The following is a 17,596-nucleotide window of genomic DNA, read 5'->3' as shown; positions in this document are numbered from 1 at the left end:
CAGTGATTTTCTTTGTAGTGATTCATGAGGCACTAACACACATGGATCACCGTGTGGTATTCATGTGCGACCAGGAAATCCTTTGTAATGGAATTTCTTCTCTCATCCTGTTTCAGTTTCAATTTCATTAGCCAAACAGTGGCTGTGATGTTAAAGTTCAGTATAAGGTGTGGCATGAAAAAAACTTCTAAAATCCCTGCTTCATCCTTTTAGTTCAGTACAACACTTAAGCCAGCCTCCATCAAGAGCTGGAATGACAGTGAGTGAAGGACTAATAATAATGGTGCAGTTTTCTCATGCTTCGTGTGGCCTATACAGCCACCTTTTGGCTGTTGTAACTAAAACTGGATGATAAAAGGAATTCAGTCACTCATTTTTTAGCAGTCGTAGGTGAATAACACATAGTGATTCATGTATACTAATGTATATATTGCAAATCATTGTAATGAACAAAACACGCAAGTAAAAATTGGGTATCTATTTCGCTTTAAGTAAAGGTCGTGAAGCAGTCTGCCGAATCTGAAATATAGAATGGTATTTGACTGCAGTTCTCATGCTTTTTTAGGTTTATTTGCTTGTTCACCATGTACTGTTTCCGAAATTTCCGGAGCCCTCTACTACGGCGTCTCTCATAGCCTGAGTCGCTTTGGGACGTTAAACCCCATAAACCAACCTATTTGCTTGTTCAGGAGCATAGCCCATTGGCAGAGCGATTAACTGCAGGATTGAGTTTGAAAATGGGGCCTTCATTGTGCAGCTCTGGCATGACGTGTGCTGTGAGCTGGCATATGGCTCTAATGAGGTTTCTATGCATGTGTGCACTTTCTGCAGCCACTACCACCCCGGGGCCAACTGCAGAGCCTGTGGCGCTTGATCAGCCAGAGCCACTCTCTCGCACCTGGGTGGTGGAAGAGGCTAGCGCAGAGAAGCAGGCTGCGCAGAAGGAGCAAGATGCTGAGAAGCAGGCCCTCAAGGCCCAGATTCTTGACTTGCAAGAGAAGCTGGACACCTTAATGCAGAAGAGACAGGAAAGCAAAGCACAGCTTCGAGATTATGAGCGTACCAGGCTGCAGCTCCAGCAGCTGCTCGAGTTCAAGAGCAAGATCAGTGAGTCCCAGGCTGAGTTGCAGAAGCAGCTTGCGCAGGCACGGCGCGAGGCTCAGGAGGCCCTAGACGAGCGAGAGCGCCATGCAGAGGAAGTGTCTGACATGGTGGAAGCCATGGAGATGGCCACAGTAGAGAAGGAGATGGCTGAGGAGAAGTTGGAACAGCTGCAACAGGAGGTGGACCACTGGAAGGAAAAGTATGAGATGCTTGAGCTTGACTACAAGACCCTTACTTCAGAGCTGTCTACAGGAGAGCCAAGTAGCTATAAAGAGCGCCAGCTAGCACAAGAAAATGAGAAGATGCGTGAAGCACTTATGCGATTACGGGACCTCATGACTCAGTTGAAGAATGAGAAGCAGCAGCAGAAGAAAGAACTAGACCGGAGCCGAGCTGAGGCACAGGAGTTGGCACGGATGAAACAACTGCTGGAAGAGCGGCACCAGCAGGCAGAGTGCTCTATAACTGAATTGCAGGAGCAGCTGGACATGGCTCTGGGTGCAGAGGAGATGGTGGAACACCTGACGGAGAAGAACCTGGACCTGGAGGAGAAACTGCGTGACTTGCGTGAGGCAGTGGACGATTTGGAGAAACTGCATGACCTCAATGAGGAGCTGTTGCAGCAAGCACGGGAGACAGAGCTTGAGCTCCGTGAAGAGCTGGCCCAGGCACACGTGCGCCTAGCAGACAACCAGCGGCGTGTCGAGGCAGCTCACGAAGCCCTGGCCGACTGCGAGCAAACACTGGCCAAGTACCATTCGTTGGTGGCACAGCTGCGTGAGCAAGCTGAGGGTCTGGAGCAGCAGCTTCACTCAGAGCCAACACCTGTTGCTGTGGAGGCAAGTGAGCTGGCACTGCGGCTGGCCCAGGGCAAGGCGCATGCCCGGGCAGTTGACTTGGAATTGCGGCGGCTGGAGGTGGCACAGTCCAACCGGCACGTGGATTACCTGACAGCCTTCCTGTCCGAGGGCTTCTTGGCACATGAACACGAGGGTGTGCTGACACTGTTGCTGGTAGCACGCCTTGGTGCTAAGTGTGGCATCCTGGCCAAACAGCTGGAGCAGCGCTGGGCAGGGGCTCTGCCAGGGCCAGGCCAGCCTGTGGAGGTAGTGCAGTACTCACATGCTTGTTTGGTGCGCTTCCTGCTGGGCCGGCTGCAGGGCCTGCTGCACCAGTATGCCACTGCATTGGACAGCTGCAGCGTGGAACTGTTTGCCAAGACAGCCACCCTCTACCCAGAGATGGTGGGCCATGAGAAACTGGTGGACCTGTACGTGCAGCTGCTTCGCAAGGATGAGGTGGGTCCTTCCGCATTCCTGCCTTGAAATCGTATACTTGGTCTCGTGCCACTTTTGCATGTTCAACAGTATGGTTGGTGCAGTGTGATTATTACAGATGCTGTATTTTTGGCTGCGTTATTTGTAATGGTTGCTCAGAAGCCCCCAGTTTTCCCAGCCTCAATCTTTGGAGGTCCTAGGTGTACTGGCTTTGCATGTCCTACTTTCTCGATGTCCACCTTATAAGTCAGTGCCCTGCTATGTAATTGGACACACACAGCATGATTGCTTATGCATAAGCCAAAGTAAACTAAACCTCTCTCTATGTAACGAGCACTTGCTCTTCAGTGAAGGTGACAGGACAGGATGGGGGAACCAGAGAGAACATGTAATTTGTTTGTCTTCTTGGAAGATGAACTTTGGTACAGTGCTTTAAAGGGACACTGAGGACAGCTTTTTCTAGTTATTTTTCTCAGTAATTTCTGGCTTTGTTGACATTTGTCCAGTAGCAAATGACACATTAATGGCAAAGAAAATTGGATTTAAAGGTTTTCCCGCCACTTGATGCAAACTCTTGACATCTACACTGAGAAGGACTGGTTTCTACCATTTTGAAATGTATGGTGGTTTTAGCCTAGCCTCTGTGACTCTCGCCAAAATTTCAGTGTGGACGCCTGCAGTCTTGCAAAATCGGTTGGTGATGGCAACACCTGTATTTTGTTGGCTTTTCTAGTTTATAAAAGCTCCATTTCCGACGAGAATGGTCTCCATGATTAGAACATGGTATCCTATCGATAGCGGCCAACATCAATTTTATCCTTTTAAGGCTTGTCCTGAGTGTAACCTTTGTAGCTAAAGTTCTAAACAGATCATCTTCATATTCATTCTAAGTGTACTTACTAGGTGGCCATACCAGATCATGCCCACGCACACAAAGAAAATTGTGTATGTTGACACAAATGGAATTTATTATATTTGTGATCGATTTGTGAGTGAGCTGATGATGCTTGTAGCTGCTACATTTAGGAAACGAAGATAGTATCAAACTGATCTGAGAAGGATGGGCAAATTTTGGGTATGCTGGATTAGGCGTGATGCCCAGAGCCAGACAGGACACACAGGTGCTTGCTCTCATGAGGCTAGATCCCACTGCTAGGAAGCAGGAGCATGCAAGATATGTCTGTGCGTGCCAAGTTCTGAAGCCAAACAGGGTGCCAAACAAAAAGCGAAATAATTGCGCATGAGGGAATCAACAAATCATAATGCTGAGCCCACAACAACATATTGTTTTATTAAAGTAATCAGGTCTTGTAAGAACTTGAGTGACTCAATAAAGAATCAGTTGCATGTCCACTACTCATTCCATGTCCTCTTTCCTATTTGGCCCAGTAAGTTGCCCTACTAGCTAACTGCACAAGTATTGAGCTGCTGTTACTTTTTGGAGCTGAGGTACATGGGGTTTAACATACTGAAGCTGTACACGGGCTATAGAAGGGGCACCATAGCGAAAGGATGTCAAATAACATCGACCACTTGGAATTCTTTAGCGTGCACTGACATCACATAGCACATGGGCGTTTTTGCATGTTGCCTTCACTGAAATGCATTCGGGATGGGTGGGGTTTGATCACACATCCTTGGGTACAGCAGCCTAATGCCACGACCACTGAGCCACTGTGGCATGTAACTCTTGGGCACTAATGTTGAAGTTGTAGTTTAAAATTCTTGTATAGGTGACACGGCTACAGTGTGAAAATACTGTTGTAATTGTGTTCTGAGAGGTTATAAATGACTAAAATAATATCCATTATTCCACTTGTCCGTCTTGCACTCCTGTTCAGGAGGCAGTTTTTAACGCGAAAGCTTTAAGGCTTCTGCTCTGCAGAAAATCCGGCGCTGTCGGCATCCTCAGCGTTGTGAACAAAAAATCCCCGGAGAAGCATTCTATGCGGGCCACCTAGGTCACGTGACTTTGTGGCGTCATCACAACCTGCCCACCGGATTGTGAGTGAACTGACCGCAGTGGCAGGTGGCAGTTTAATTAATGATTGGTCATGAGAGGTTGCAACCTGGGTTGCACAAGCCTCACCGGTGGCAGCACCTGCCTTCGCAGGGCAGTGGCACATCGTCTAATTGTTACACCACCGCGCCAGGAGTGGTACGAAGACTCCCAGGTACCTGTGAATATAAATTTTGAGAATGACCAATTCTGTATATGTGAGCATTAACCCATTAGAGCTATCCCCTCAAGTTTTTGTGCACAAGGTGTGATTCATATAGATTGAAGGCAACAGTGTGAGCAGGAACTGCAAGTGCAAGTTTGTCAAGGTCATTGTAAATGTGGCAATGGTCTGGGTACTGTTGTGAACTGTGATAGGTGACCAGTGGTGGTGGTATTGTTTCTTCCGCACTCAAAAACAGCACATTTGCTCTAAAATCTGAAACGACACTTCTGCTGCAGCTGGATGAGAACGTGTCTCTGGGGAACCTGGAGCGGGCACTGTGCTATTTCCAAAGCCTGTATGCTGTGCACCTGTCCAACGAGCGGCAAGATGAGCGAAACCTGCTCATCCAAAGCCTGCGATGCCTTGCACTCGCCTGTGAGGCTGTACAGTGTGCTTTGGGCTTTGTGCGCCATGTTCTCGGCGCACATGGTGGCGATCTTGCTGCCTTGCTCGATGCTGCCCTTTCCTCATCCTCTGACTTGGTGCAAGGTATGGCATCATGTCTGACCTATTGACCGTCTGGGTGTTTCGAGTGTAAAGAATTGTCCCCCTCTAGTCACGGCAGTTTCAGTGACAGAACTCTCAACTCTGGCAGTCTTGAAAATAGTTTAGTTGCAGCCATCACTTTCGTGCACTGGGAAGGTTGTGGAAATGGACATAGATTCTTTCCTCAGAATGCTTCCTGCTAGCACAATGTGATGAGCTTAAAGCTCAGCAGTTGGTATTGTTTCTGGCATAGAGATTGTGGGCGTCTACTTAAATTCCTCCACACATGGTGTCAGTATGCACCCAAGAGTGGGCTTCCTTACATGTCATGGTGGCGTGCAAATAGAGAGACACTCTGTGGGGTTCGAGCACCAAGCCCAAAGGGTTACGGTCAGCCAATATGGCCTAGATAATGAGGTATTGAAGTATCTATTATGTAAAGCAGTTTTAAAATAAGAGACTATGTCAAGGTTCATTTAAAATGGGCTAGAAAAAGGTACACAAGAAGAGTGTTGTTTGTGAGTTTGCAATCTGCAGAGCAGCATTTGTGACTGTGGTCGTCAAACTCAAGCACCAGAAGTAGGCACAACTTTGATGCAATTACCTCAACAGTGAACACCTTAGCTATGAAATGTCCAGTATAATGAAGGTTGCCACAATGACTAGTGAGGTTGCCATTTTTTGCGCGTATTTTGATTGCCAATAAGTGAGGCCACTTTAGTGAAATTACCTGTTCAACAAAACATCGTTTCATTTATCTGTAATTTTTGTTTAACTGCGCTTTATTCATTTGAGTCCAGGGTGTCCCTTGATGTGCTGTGCCGAGTGGCTGTGCTGGCACTCACAGGCTGTTGAGTGGTGAGTTTTGGGTGCAGCGGTGCGCAAGGTTCGCCGGCGGCTGCCCCCAGACGACGGACCCATAACACTGGGAGCAGAGGCACGTGAACAGCTGGAGGCAGAGGTGCGCAGCCTGGGCCAGGTGGTACAAGCGGCGTGTGCCCTGCAGCGGGCCGTAGCGTCCCGCATCGAGCATGAGCCACTGCCACCCCTGGACAAGCTCAAGGAGCTTGCTCATGAGGCCACTGACAGGGTCTATGGCAAGGAGGACCAGGTGAGTACGTGATGCTGATATATAACAGTGCACCCAACACATTGAATTTATTTTCTGCCTTGTGCCGTGTTATTTCTGCGTTACCTTCCACTTGAGTAATGTTCTAACCAAAGGGCACATGGGAATGGAAACGTGAAATACATCTCTGTTTTCGTGTGTGTTCTGTACATTACATGTTAGAAACATGAGCAAAGTAGCAGATATTAGACCCACCTTGCAAGATCTGCACCTTGTGAGTGTTGTTTTTCGTGCATAGGGCAATCTTGTGCCCGCTATGTAAAGAAGTTTTCAGCAATAAAACAAGTACAGTTCATTTGTCCAGCACCAAGCTAACAACAGTGAGTAGAGATGTAGGGCTCATCCACACTTCATGGACCACACTGCTGTGGGGTTCAGTGACTCACTTGCACAGCATATGAAAAGCGCTTGAGCCCTGTGATTGATGAAAGTGCGTTTATTCAACTGAAAGTACAGAAAAGTGCAATGCTACAGGATTAATAAGCCTTGTGTGACAATTGAGTTTGGCTGACCAAAAAGCCATTCACTGATCAAAAGAAGTTGTTGTATTCAAGGACTTTCATGTCTGACTTACAGCTAGCCCATCAAAGGTCTTTCTATGACAAAAACCATGTTTGATGCTAGGAAGGCTCTATGATGAGTGGAGGTCATTATAAGAGATCACTGAGAGTCTGGTCCAGTGTTCATGTTTGAACATGGCTTCGAGCAAAAGAGAAATGCAGCTCGTGTAGAACCTCTTCTCTAGGATATGCATCAACATTTGCTAAGATGGCAGTCTCTGGTAAGCAAGCTGGCCTAATATCCTTTGCCATATACATACTTGATGCTTTCATATGCTCCCATCCCCTCGAGCAGTGCAATGAAGTTGCATTCTATGGGAAGAGGTAGTCAGCTCCCCTGAGTGGTCTGGGTAGCTGCTGCTGAAAGGTGCAATTCCATAGTTTTTCAACAGATTGCCTATGCTTTACAAGTATTTAGTCACTGTTTGTGACTTAATTAGTTGAGGTTCATGATTTATGTACAGGTGACACTACTGAGAAGAGGCAATATTGAATTCAAATGAAATATGAACTGATTTTGAGGTAGATAACTTGCATGATTAATTACTCTTTCTTGGCTGCAGTGACCATTTTTAAGAAGGGATAAAAAGCCACATTTGTGTTTATTTTATGCTGGTTGTTGCTTTTTTTTTTGTCTGCATTCTTCTGTGAAATGTCAAGTTCTTGTTTATTTGAGATTTATAGTACATCACAGATGTGTCCAATAAAATTTTGTGTCCTGCATTGTGGTGCAGAATTATGATCCCTGGATACCATATTTGCTGTTTATAGGTTGAAGTGCCTGTTTAAAAAACTAGACAACATGACTCGTTTTATCTGGCACTGTGACATAGGGGTAACAGGACAGGTTTCTTGTGGACAGAATGTTACTTGTTGAACTGATAGGTAAAAGTGTGGCCTGTCTTTGTAGTATGTTATTGAAAGCTGCTTATTGATGCGAAAGCATTTCTTGGCTCGTGAGTGGCGTCACCGGAAGCTGTGGACAGGTGCTGTTGACGTAAGTTGTGGACAGAGCGTGTCCGCACAAACTCAGTAAAAATAGTGAAGTCTGGTGAATTCACAGATGTCTCAGAAACGTATCTTTGAGATATGTACTGAGGCGTACACGAGTAATTATGAGCATCTAAATTGCAGATGTACATTTCTGGTAAATTTCCTCCGTGCTGAGAGTGCAATCAAAGTGCCATCATGCAGCAACCACTGAACCCCCCCCCCTCGCTTTGTACGCTGCTGGTCCAGCAGATGGCGCGCATGTAGGTAAGATGACTGAGGTGAGATGGCGGACGTGCACGAGGGGTGAAGGATGTGCAGCAAGAGAAATGCTTTCGCATTACTGCACCTAAGCAGACTTGAGTGCACCCCTGTAATTTTTTAAATCTTGCCTATAGTAGTGTAGCTGCGTAGAGAGAAATATGTTACATTCTTCGACAACCAGTTAAATAAGACAGTTTTTGAGACGTCTTATCGTGTAGTTGTTTTGTCAGTGTGCCTGTTTTTTCGTGTGTAGAGTCACGTATGGTAAAGTAAGACAAGCTAGTTAGAGTGCATAATACAGCACCTTGTTTGCTACAATGTTATAGTAGTACTGTATCACAGGCCCTATTGCTTTAATAGATGTATAGAAATAAAGCTAAGCTGTACTTTCCTTCATGGAAAGAACGTGTAAATGAAAAAGAGCTGGGTATTTCCTAGCTCTTGCTGCCATCATCAACATGATATTGTGCCAGCAGTAGCAGTTAGCGCTGTGGAAGGGTAAACAACTGAGGAAGTGCTGCATCACTCTGTCCCTCCCCTGTTTCTTATCATATTTCCATCTGAACTTATGTTCCTTACAGCATCTACCATAATTAAGGCCCCGAGTTTTCTGTGATTCCGTGAAAAATGTTGAATTCTAGCATTTTTCTGAGAATTGTACATGAGAAGCCACATTCTCTCTTTTTTTTTGATGCTGTTGTTGTTATGGACATCAGTAGGAGTGATAGTATGGTGGAAAAATGGCTACTTTGCCTTATTTTCAAGAATATAACGCAATGGGGAAGTTTGAGAATTTCTGAGTATATGATAAGAAATATTATTACGATTAAAATGCAGTCTCGAGCTGTTCAAGCCAACCATAGCTGAAGGCCACCCCAAAAAACACAATGCAGGCTAAAATGCGGATGCAGTGGATGTGTACATATTTAAAAGGCAACGCTTCAGACATGTACGTCATAATCGAGCAAAGCATCCAAAAATTACGAGGAACTTTAGCGGCTAAAGTGGTGAAAGGCGAAAGCCTGAGTGCTGCATTCTGCTACGCGATTGTTCACTTCACATTCTGTTGGTGCATTAATTAACTGTCAGTTAATGGCGCTTAATCTTTGCCTTTAGGAGTGGAACGCGACACCGTGTTGTAACGCTGCTAGGGAGTCCACGGAACGCCACCACCCGTTCGGCGCGATGCGTTGCCCTTTGAATGCAATGCTTTTTGAGGAAAGGAAATGGCACTGTAATTCTCTGTCATCTCGGTGGACACCTGAACCGCACCGTACAGGAAGGGAGGAAGTGGAGTAAAAGAAGAAAGAGAAAGAAGGGCCGTAATGAAGAAAATGAAAATTGTATTTGAGGAAAGGAAACTACGCAGCTCGGTGGGCACCAGTCGAAAATTGTATCTGAGGAAAGGAAATTGCGCAGTAACTGTCTCACATATTTCGGTGGACACCCGTCAAAATTCGCGTGCAGTGACGTCACAACCATTTCGACCAATCTGAAACGCGGACAAATTTGCTAACACGTCTTGGTCACGACAGTATGAGCCATTAAAGGCTTTTGCCTTAATATTTTAATGTGCGCAGCCTCCCACGCAGCACCAGCTGCTGTCACCGCCATGCCGCTGCCGCTTGGTGTCTTGATCTGCCCAGTTCTGCGCCACTTTGCCCTTTTTTGTTTTCTCTACTGTGCTCAACTCTTTGAGTGGCTTCTCTTTGTCACCGCCTTTGTACTTGTACGCCCCATGCTTTGCCCTAAAAAGCCAGCTCCTCCTAGCTGGCTTTGAAGCCTGGTGGTGAAGGTCGCTTTAGCTACCTTGAGAAGCTCGCAGAGATAAAATAAAAAATGAATTCGCACTGTATTCATACCTTGGTTCTGAATATAGCGCAAGTTGCTGTGTGAAGCATTATTTGGTGTACCGGAGAATATCTTGGATTCTTTGTTTCAGTTCACGGAATTCAAAATTGTTTGCAGCAGCAAGTCGGGGGCTTTAACGATGGTCTTTGCTCCCTCCAGTTAAAGGCTTATTAGAGGATCCTTCTCCACTTAAGTAGCCATAGCGCAGCTAATGTGTTTCTTCTGGTAATGATAGTACCACTTTGCCACTAGCATAATTGACTGCGAGCATGAGATAGAACGGACTTGAACCGTGCGATAAGTGGACGCTTGTGATTTTGGTGCACCACTCTGATATAAGTGGATGCTTCAGGGCACAGTGCACCAGTGGCTGTTGTGAAATCAATAAATGTGGCCATTGTCTTTATGTCTTATGGCGGACTCTAATATTGTGCAATTTCTCTGGAAACTCTCTTTTCGGTACAAAACTTCTATCCATGGATCACAGCTGACATGGAACTTGAATGGCCTTTTCTGAGTGAACATTTTTTACCTATTCGTTTAGTTTCAGTTAACCTTCCAGAGTATAGCAAGGTGTGAACTATTTCTCATTGTTCTGACCATTACACAAGACGTTAAGTAAGGTTAACGGGCCATTGAGCAGAGGGCCATCGCACAGCTCACACCCCGACATGGTTAGCCAGGTCTTAATTTTAGCATTTTCGTAAGAGCTCTTTGGGCAGACCCTTTCCCGGCGCCATTCGAATGGTGTATTTTACAAGAAATTCTGTAAATTGCGTGCAGGAACAGCGGTTTACTGACTGCAACGTAGCTGACTGTGAAGGGCAAGGCCTTTCAAGTTCGCATTTGAGCCGCAAAACAGAGCCAGCGAGTGGGGGTGGGGGAAGGGCGGGGGGGTGCATGCGTTATTGCTTTCGACAGCGCACTGCATGACAGACCGGATGTCCCATAGACGAGCAGGTAAGGGTGGGACAACGACTAGGGCAGTGCGCGTGGTTCCGACTTTGTGTTCGCCTTCCTTGTATGTGTGCTGGCGTTTTCATAAGTTTGTGTCTCTGTACTATAACTGCAAGCAGACATACATTACGGCTTCATGAAATGCACGCGGTGCTCTTGAGAAAAACAGCTTTGTGGACACCGGTTTGTCGTTGGCTCTTTTAATTTGAACAAAATTCTTCCCATTGGCTCTAACAAGGTGAATTCCTATTGGCAAAAGAAATGGTCCCTAGAATTCTGGGCAAATGGATTGAAAGGCGGCTTTTTAGCATGAAAGAGAGAAGAGGGTAGATTGATTCTGGAAAGGAGACGCCAAGGGTCTCTTGGAACTCCAAGAGAGACTTCGCTTAGGCGACAGTTGGATGGGCGAGCCAGAATTTTCTGACAGGTAGAGCGGCGCTAGTACCACTCTGGCCCAGTGTAATTTTTATCCGTGTAATAAAATGTACATAGTGTTCCGAAGAAGTTGCCTAGTCTGTTCTGCAATGTGTTGCCGAATCGCCGAACCATTGGAACTTCAAGATCAGCAACACTGATCGAGTTCATATCATCATGAAAATTAACTCAGTACGTGCGCATAATGTACCTTGCATGCCTAGCTTTTCTTTCTTTTTGTACTTTGTATTTTGCTTCCCCATTTCCCTGCTTTCTTTATCGTTGCTTTTTCTGGACACAGTTGTGTCAAGTGAATTAGCTTTATCACTCTGGCACATTATCACCTCTGTGGCTGCATTGTTGTTGAGTGTCACAGCTTTGGGATAAGAATTATACTGGGTCTCTTGGCTGTGCAGTAAAGTGAGGGGGTGTGGCTGTGTGCTGGTGCAGGGGCCTGACTGCCTTCGCGAGGCCCTGGCAGCAGCTGTGGGCACCCTGGAGCGCCTGGCTGATGCAGTGCAGCCACAGGAGCCCCAGCCGAGGCATGTAGCACCTATTCAGCTGCGAGCTCAGGCAGCACGCCAGCAGGCACGTGACCTTGAAGCAGTGCGTGCCAGTCTCGAAGCTCGGGAGAATGACATTATTGCCCTGAAGAAGGCCCTCAAGATAAAGGTATGCATCTTGCACCTGGCAGCAGGGCAAGTTTTCGTTCCTATCTGTTCCCTGTCCCTTGTTCTTGCAGTGATAGGAACACGGGGACACTTTGTGGTGTTGATATCATTGTAAGATAAGTACACTGTCCATCTGCAGTCTGCCCAAAGGGTACAGGATAGAGTGTATGTCTGCACAGCTTGTAGCTTGGCTGAAAGAAAGCCAAGCTTGGAGTGGAAGGTAGATTATAATTGTGTCATTGGAAAGGAAAGACAGGGAAAGTTTGTTACGTGTGTAGATGTGAGCTCACCTATGTTCAATTTAAAGGTTTGGTTTGGTTTGGTTTATTGGGGTTTAACGTCCCAAAGCAACTCAGGCTATGCGGGAGACCGTAGTGAAAGGCTTTGGAAATTTAGGCCACCTGGGGTTCTTTAACGTGCACTGACATCGCACAGCACACGGGCCTCTGTGTTTGCTTGTCTAAAGCCTGCTTCTGGCAGGTGGCCTACCTGCCCACGAATAAGTTTCATAAGTTTCAGTAAAATATGAAATGAACCTGCAAAACCCTCATTTTTCTGACGGTAAGCAAAGAGTTAAAGAGTGAATTCATTTTGAGATCATCACTCTCAATGCAAAAGAGCATGTGGTGGTTTGTCGTTTTCTCTTTTACCAACACTATGTTTTTTGGTTAAAAGAACCTTGAAACGAGTTTGGCAGTTATATTGCGATAGGTTAAATCTGTAGAGGAGATGTTTGGAAGCATTAGAGCCAAGATTAAGAGCTGTAAATATGCCCTATAATTTACAACTTTAAAAAAAAATCGTATTCAGCCAGTTAGAACAGCTTTATGCTACACACCTCGAGGAAGGAAAGCCCAAGACAAAGTTTGAGGCCTATTCATAAAAATAAAAGGCAGAAAGTCGGCCCCCCCCACATGACAGCACATGGTGTATTTAATTGGCCAGGGCGGGGTCCACGCAACACGCTCAGCGTGTTGAGAGAGAGGAATCTGGAAGAGAGTGGCTTCCAGAGGCCTTTACTTGTGGAGGGCAGTTGCAGGATGTAATGCTCCCTCCTGAGTTTTTTTTCCTCCATGTCTTTGCACTCTCAGCCACCCTTATCACTGGGATGCAGAGTGGGTAACAGGCATCATCTGGAAGTGATCTCGTCACTAAGTCTTATTTTTCAAGCAGAACTGAGCACTAAATTTGTTTTTAATACTACCGTATTTACTCGCATATAACCCGCACCAAAAATTGAAAAAATGTGTTTAAAAAGTGGGGGTGCGGGTAATACGCGAATATTCCGGAGAAGGGGGGCTCGGCGGGTCGGCTTCACGGCAACGCGCGGCCTGCCGTGCAGAGTCCGCATCCCCATCGACATCAACGTGTGTTGCAGTGCAACGCGTGCGAAGGCCAGATATTGCACTGCTGTGCCAGTGGATCGTAGATGCATGGGGGATGATCCCGACCGACATGGTACGCAAGAGTTTCAAGAAGTGTGCCATAAGCAACAGCCTAGATGGTACCGAAGATGATTACGTCTTTGAGAGCGGCGATGAAGCCTCAGACGGCAGCAGTGAGAGTGGCGACGATTGACAATTGAACGACAGCACTGACAACGTTGCGGCAGTCGTTTTCAAATATATTTGTTTTGAAAACTAAAATGGTGACTGTTTGCTCAGTTGTAACTTCCTAGTCCTCATTTTTTCAGGTAAGTGTGCGGGTTATACGCGAGGATATTTTTTTTTATTTCATGGGGTTCAAAGTTAGGGGTGCGGGTTATATGCAAGGGCGGGTTATACGCGAGTAAATACGGTATTTGCTTGCATAATAATTTTTGCTAATTTAACAAATACATATAAAGATTGGAGACAAAGTGCGCATTTGCATTCCAGTGTAACACTACTGGTGGAGAGTGAAACCAATTTGCACGATAACTGTGTGGCCTACTCGTGTAATTAGTGCGCGTCATTGTGAGTTTTTTTCTCTGCAATATGCCAATCTTGCTTTATTTTGGGCTGCAAGGCCAGTCTGCTTGGAAAGCCAGGTGAATCACTGCTCTCTTTTCTGGCATGGTACGACGTTCCAATGAGAAGTGTGTCACATATGACTGGAAGCCTGTGTTTGCACTGCTATGGCATAGCTGAGCTTTAAGTTCAGGTTTCATGGCGAGATATGATTGACAGTGTAATCAGAATCGGGCAGGTCAGCAGCGCAGTGGTGGCCCAGTCGTTTGAGCGCCCACCTAGCAGGCGGCACCCACCAGTGTTACAATCGTTACAGGCTTTCCCCTGGCCTTTTGCTTGGCCTCTCTCGGGTTATATGCTTGGAAATGGGGTCTCTGATCCCACCTTGAGTAGCCTAAAATACCTTGTGCCATGGCGCTCTTTGGCCAAAGCTGTCCTTGCGCCATTAAAAACCAGCTCACCACCTTTGTTCAGCTTGCTTCAACTTTGCAGCAGCTAGTGGGAGACGCTTCCGCTGGTTCAGTGCTCCTCTATGCTCGGCTGGAAGTTGGTAGAGCTCACATCATAGGGTGAAAGGAGGAAGGCTGTGGAATGAGTCTTTGATAATGTCTGCCTCTCTCTTATCAGAGCACACACATCAGAAATGCTTGTGAGAAAATATGTTTGAATAGTTGCCTTATTCCTAAATCATCCAGCTTGACCTGATTAGCCATTTCAGGAGCCCTTCAAATCTGAATATCTGACAACCTAGAGTCATCTTATGTCTGAGTTTATAGTTGCTTTAAACGTTGTTTGCAGAGTTTTGTGCCAGTATATTATTAAAAAGTTTGTATGTTTTGTATGTCTTTTTTGGAAACATTGTGGTAGAAAATGTGTAAAGAAAAGATTGGTATACACTTTTGCTTTGATTATAGTATCCAAAGCACAGGTTCTGTGGGACTTCAGACTTCGTGTACGGATATATTGTAGGCCCAATTTCTTGCAAGGTTTTGCCGTCACCAATGGATTACTGCTTTGTGCTCTGCAAGAGAGCACAGGCAAGGTAGTGAAAAAATACTTATCACTGGAAATTAGTAAATGAGCATTTTATGCGATTGCAATTGATGGGTTACCCTGCAGTAAGCTATATTCTGTGCAGTCATTTTATACGGCAAATGTGATGCTCTGGAATTGAATTCATGACAAAACAAATGCATTCTCACTGCATGACTAATGTTTTGAACCCTGCTTTTTCTTGCAGAGTGAAGAATGCAGTGAAATGCATGTCCGCAAGGACATGGCAGAGAAAAAACTTGAGGTGCTGACAAAAGACAGTGATGAACGAGTAGACAAGGTTCAAAGGCAGCTGGATGAGACAAAGATGCGGCTACGCAAGAAGGAAAAGTATGAAAGTTTTTGATGTACTTGTCCTTGGGTCACTAGGTAATTCTAAGCCTTGGGAGAGGCAGCTTGTGGCAACACTGGGTTAACACTTTAACTGCCGACTCCAAGCTGTACTTCTCATGTGAGATTGTACCAAAATCTCCAATGATGAGTCGGGCTCGTTCGGCCCAGTGTTGCACTGCTCCCACCACCAAAGACGAGTTACCTCCGGCATTTGCATAGCTTGCAATTTTAAACACTAGAGGGAGTTAGTTGTCCATGTAAAAAACACGTTTGGTGCTTTTAGCGCATGTTCTAAGTCTGACAGCAGTGATTTCATAACGGCGTCACACATGGAAAATGCCGGTGGTGGCGATGCCCCGAGAAAAAGAGCTACTCTACTTCTTGGAGTAGTTCTGACAACAGAGTTGCTGACGATCTAGAATTTGTGTCCGACAGTGACTCTGACTTCGTTTGACTTCATTTGCAAGCTGAAGACTGTTTCAGTTGATCTTGAGAGCGAAGGCAAGGACAACGACGGTGACACACAGGGTAGTGGATGGCAACTGCTAATGATGAAACCTTGTTTACTTTGGGATCAAGCAACATCTATGCACTGTGCAGTGTGCTATTGGATCAAATGCGGCACATTTCTGTGCGTTGTAACACAGCAATATGGCATGCACTGAGGGAAAGCAACCCTCAAGAGCAGCTTTTTCTTTTTAAAATTTTGTGTTAATTCTAACCAGAAACTAATGAAGTTATATATTTTCAGTTCCAGAATTACATGGAAAAAACTATGACTAAAAAAAATGGCTATTTTTGGCATTTTTCGGAGGGAATTAATTTTGCAGTTAAAGGGTCAAGAAATGTGAAGGGACTTAGGTATGCTCATACATTCCAACACGTTTATGGCAGTTATAATTTGCGCTATGTCTTCATGCATAGTTTTTCATGACAGTTGAACGAATCTTCAAATGGAACCAAACCCTGGTTATATATCTTTAGATGAATCAATTTCCGCATTTTGCGGTGAATAGGCACAGGGCCAGCAAATTCTTCATGGAAACACTGGGTTGAGCCTTTAACTCTTTCTTTACCTCGAAAAGATGACCAATTTTGAGTGTTCTAAATTAAAAATTATTTCTTCAAGAAGTGCCAAATGCACTGCGCATTGTAAGGCATCAACTGTAGCTTATTGGTTATTCTTTCAATTCTTTCAAATGACAAAAATGTCAGAGTTGTGTGTGCAAAACTTTTCAAGAAATTATTGGCTAAATATACTGGTAACACAAAAGAAAAGGATACATGCAAAACAAAAATAAGCCGCTGCATTGAGCCAGAAGTTGATTACAAAAAAAATAAAATATACGAAGTGTTGGACGTGTTCTTAGATACAATTTTTGTGATTTTCTGCTGCGTACGTAATATGCACTTCGAGTTAGGGAGTATGACTGCTGTGCCACTAGAGAAAGCAGTCATGTAAGGACGTTAAATGGAGGTACAGTAAAACCCCGTTACGTTCCCAGGTACTGCGTTTTCCTGGCTATTACGTTTCCCTGAGCCAGTCCCGACCAAGCTGTCTTAGAAACCCATGCAATGCAGACCCAGCTGTTACGTCGCAACTGTGGCAGAGTTCCCACATGCTAGGCTGCAAATGTCACTTCGTGATAGTGCTTTATCTCGTCCTGCGGAATTTTGATAGCCTACATTTAACGCTCATGGAAAGGCAACGGCAGACAGGCCAATGCAGAACTGTAGACATCATCTGTGCCTGGCTGCCACCATGTTCAGTGCCTTCTGGCGTGTTTTACCCGCGCTGATGCTGAGCACACTTACCGGCAGTGTGAACCTTTTTTCAGTTGTTGGTGTCGTTCCATTGAAGGCGTGAAAACAAAACTATGCTGCGGCAATCGCTGCATGGGCAGAGCTGTACAAGATACAGTTGCGCGGGTTGGCTCCAAGGCATGTTTCAGTCATCCGCGTCTTCCTTGTTGCCTGCAGCTAAAAAAAAAAGGTGTTTCTAGGTTCCAGCATACGATAATGTGGCTGCCTCTAAAACATCGCAGAAGCGCACACACATGCCTAAACTTTGCATGCTCCACACGCCCTCTCTTCACTGTTGCCTTCTTTCCACAAAGAGCTGCTCAGATAGACAGGGAGCCATCGCAGGGCATTTAGGACATTCTGCGCATACAAGTGATCGTGAATGCTCCTCTTGCTAGAAGTAGGCAACAATGTACATTTTTTTCACACGCGCTTCCAGGGTATGATGTTTCCCAACTGGTATGTTTTTTTGTTTTTTTTTCGTGGTCCTGTGAAAAACGTAACAGCGGGGTTCTACTGTAATATGGGAT

The 17,596-nt window shown here is 45.5% G+C and overlaps 1 protein-coding gene across 1 annotated transcript in view; it reads left to right on the top strand.

The window, feature by feature from the left end:
* DCTN1-p150 (dynactin subunit 1) overlaps nt 1-17,596 on the top strand; it is a 44,247-nt gene that overhangs the window by 11,708 nt on the left and 14,943 nt on the right. Inside the window, exons 4-8 of the mRNA XM_089578957.1 lie at nt 832-2,402; nt 4,843-5,095; nt 5,968-6,203; nt 11,708-11,929; nt 15,118-15,260. Coding sequence (XP_089435083.1) covers nt 832-2,402; nt 4,843-5,095; nt 5,968-6,203; nt 11,708-11,929; nt 15,118-15,260 — 2,425 coding nt within the window. The remainder of the gene's footprint in view (nt 1-831; nt 2,403-4,842; nt 5,096-5,967; nt 6,204-11,707; nt 11,930-15,117; nt 15,261-17,596) is intronic.

This window comes from Amblyomma mixtum, chromosome 3 (assembly GCF_055824585.1).
Source record: "Amblyomma mixtum isolate Tamu chromosome 3, ASM5582458v1, whole genome shotgun sequence".
NCBI lineage: Eukaryota > Metazoa > Arthropoda > Arachnida > Ixodida > Ixodidae > Amblyomma > Amblyomma mixtum.
Note: the sequence above shows the minus strand (reverse complement) of the source record. Positions and strands in the feature narration are given on the sequence as shown.